Here is a 3,166-nt window from a genome sequence, read left to right as displayed (position 1 = left end):
TAGCAGAGAGAGTAAGTGTTCTTTAAGGGTGAGACCCATGGTGAGTTGACTGCTCCAGCAATGGCCCTATGGTAATGAATTTATTGATTACTCAAATTGGACTTGGAAGGTTCTATTTTGAAAAGGAAGATATGAGGTTGGGTTGAGAAGGTGTGAAGGTGTATCTAAAATGAATTGCATAGAAGACTAAGGGGTGAACATGATCAAAACACATTGTATACATGTATGAAGTACTAAAAATTAATAAATATTATATTAATAAAATTGTTGTCCTATTATTTGATCACTTTTGTTAACCAAGGATTACAAAATTTGTCACTAAAATTATGTAACTAATAAAACAACACAATGCCAGAGCAGAAGAAACTAAACAATAAAAGAAATGGAAGGTGGTATCATGTTTAATACCTAGTTCTCTTCAGGACAACAAATGCTGAATGCTGATAAATATATACATACATGCATGCATGCATGCATAAATTCATACATACATACATTTTGAAAAAAAAACTGTATTATTTCAACAGTTGTGCAGTTGGAATCACAGAATAAAAAACAAATCTTGAATGATACTGCCATCAAACCTGTGGAGTCAGTCAACCAAGAAGTCTCTATAGCACTTGTCTAGTGAAGTTATGTGAGGTATTGAATAGAACATAGAAAGAAAGTACTGAATGTTTTAAATTATACGTTCTGTGTAACATTTTTGACCAATGTCACTAATACTTAACTTTATTGTCTGGTAGGTATAAATCTTACCAATTGGATAATTTGTATGTCTTTCAAATGATCTCACTGTGTATCTGCTTGCATGCATATATATTTATATATACATATAAAATATTTTAAACTTATTTAATAGGAGTTAGATGAGGAGGAGTCTTCTTACATGACATTAAAACCTGGAGCACTTGACTTCCTAACATCTAATGTATCAACTTCAAATGGTTTTCTACTTTCTATTTCTGACTAAAATGCTGGAGTTGCCCACTATATTTTCCAGTAAATATGAAATGCTTCTGAAGATAGAGCTTTTTATCTAATGATGTGGGAGAGTCTTCTGTTTGTGTTGATTTTATTGGTTAATAAAGAAACTGACTTGGCCCATTTGATAGGCCAGCCCTTAGGTGGGTGGAGTAGACAGAACAGAATGCTGGGAAGAAGGGAAGTTAGTCAATTGCCATGCCTCTCCTCTCTGGAGCCAGCCGCCAGGTCAGACATGCTGAATCTTTCCCGGTAAGACACCACTCGTGGTGCTAAACAGATTATTAAATATGGGTTAAAGCAAGATGTGAGAATTAGCCAATAAGAGGCTGAAACTAATGGTCCAGGCAGTGTTTAAATGAATACAGTTTGTGTGTTGTTATTTCGGGGCATAAGCTAGCCAGGAGGCCAGGAGCTGGGCAGCAGGAACATGGCCCCCTGCTCCATACTACAATCTAAATAATTTTCCCAGTGTTTTCTGGAATTGAGCTCAATGGGATTTTGAACTAGTAAAATCAATTTTTAAAGACAAAACTGAATACATTTTTAAGAAGTTCATTTATTTTCTTACTTCTTTAACACATATGTATATAACAAGCTATGCATTTTCTAGGAATCAAGCACAAAGAATTGGACTTTCTATTTTTTAATGAAATACCAATATTTGACCATCGTAAATATACTTTTACTAGATAATTATATTACACTTGTATAAGATAAAGCATTAACTCTTAAAATTCTAATTTTATTTTCATATCAACTTTATAAAAATCATTATTATATTGTATTCATCTTAATAATTAATTCTTTGTGCATGATTAAATATCATATCATCTTTGGAACACAGTCTTGTGTTCTTTTTTTGTTTTTTAAACTTTTAATGATGTAAACAAAAATATATCTAAAAGCGAAGCTTCTGGAAAAACCATTTGTTCTTCCCTGTCTTGTATCGTTCCTCAAATTTGACCGTGGCTTCCCGCCTTGCCTTGCGTTTCAGGGCTGGGTCCCTAAAGACATCCTTGTTGACAACAGTTTTGTCCAGAGGGATGACCACAGAGTACCTTATGGGCATCAGGTGGTTGTAGTTATAAACCTTCACAAAGGACTTGATCTTGGATCTCTTGGCAACTTTCTTCTTGCCCATAGACGCTGTCACTTTTTGGGGATAGCGGTCAATTCCAGACACCAGGGCATGGCTGTAAGGGCAGTCTGAGGTGCCATCATCAATGTTCTTCACGATGACGGCTTTGTGTCCGGAGTAGCGTCCAGCCAGGACGAGCACCACTTTCCTGGGTTTCATGAACTTGCCCATTTCAACAGAAAGCCTCTGGTTCCCAGCAGAAAGGAAAGGAACACAGTCTTGTGTTCTTATGGTCTTAACAATAGCAGTTGGTAAGGGAGAATCTTAAAGTGTAAGGCAGACTAACTGATGTGCTGGTAGACCAAATATTAGTCATAGTTCTTTTAGTCAGTATTTTTAGGCTTGCAATTTAGATCTTGGAAGTCTGATTTTTCTTTATATAAAATGAAGGTACATAAATAAAGTATTACTAAGTTCTTCTTTAATATTAATATGTTATGAACCAGAAAATCTTGTTTGCATAGCATACTTTATAATCCCAATAACTATTAATATATTGTTTCACAATGAAAAATATCAATACAATGTTTATTCATTGAATACTGTAAATAAATTATACCTTCACATCTGAAATCAAAATGTATTCTGTATCTTCTGGGTAAGCCCATATGACCCCATGCGATCCTTAATCAGAAGACCTGTAGATTACATTTATGAGTATAAGAGTACTGTTTAGCAAAGTGCTGTTTGGTGTATCATCTCAATAATAAAAAGTAGGGAAAGAGACTTAGAAATGATAAAACATACTGCTTAATTGCAAGTTTTATTAGTCTATTAGCTTTCAGCTAGAAACCACTGCTTCATTTTCACCATGTGTAAGTACTCTGGCAAGCCCTAAAGTCTCAGCATAAAGATGCATAGACTGCATCACTTAACATCAGGCAATTCAGTCTCTTATGAGACATTTGCTACAGAAGCTCAGTAATATAAATTGCTGTCTCTCCCTCTCAAACTTCTACTTCTCATTTCCCATCCCTTTCTTGGCATGGGGGAGAGAACATGGTGTCTCAGTGTTGAGTGACACAAGTTTCCTGAATATTT

At 35.0% G+C, this 3,166-nt stretch overlaps 1 protein-coding gene across 1 annotated transcript; it reads right to left on the bottom strand.

Moving 5' to 3' along the window:
* Positions 1–1,841: 1,841 nt before the first annotated feature.
* On the bottom strand, positions 1,842–2,296 carry LOC119821298 (60S ribosomal protein L27-like). Its single transcript, XM_038340250.1, has one exon. It carries the CDS (start codon positions 2,294–2,296, stop codon positions 1,886–1,888), a length of 411 nt encoding a protein of 136 aa, XP_038196178.1. The 3' UTR covers positions 1,842–1,885.
* Positions 2,297–3,166: the final 870 nt, after the last annotated feature.

The sequence above is a fragment of the Arvicola amphibius genome, chromosome 8 (genome assembly GCF_903992535.2).
Source record: "Arvicola amphibius chromosome 8, mArvAmp1.2, whole genome shotgun sequence".
Classification (NCBI taxonomy): domain Eukaryota; kingdom Metazoa; phylum Chordata; class Mammalia; order Rodentia; family Cricetidae; genus Arvicola; species Arvicola amphibius.
Note: the sequence above shows the minus strand (reverse complement) of the source record. Positions and strands in the feature narration are given on the sequence as shown.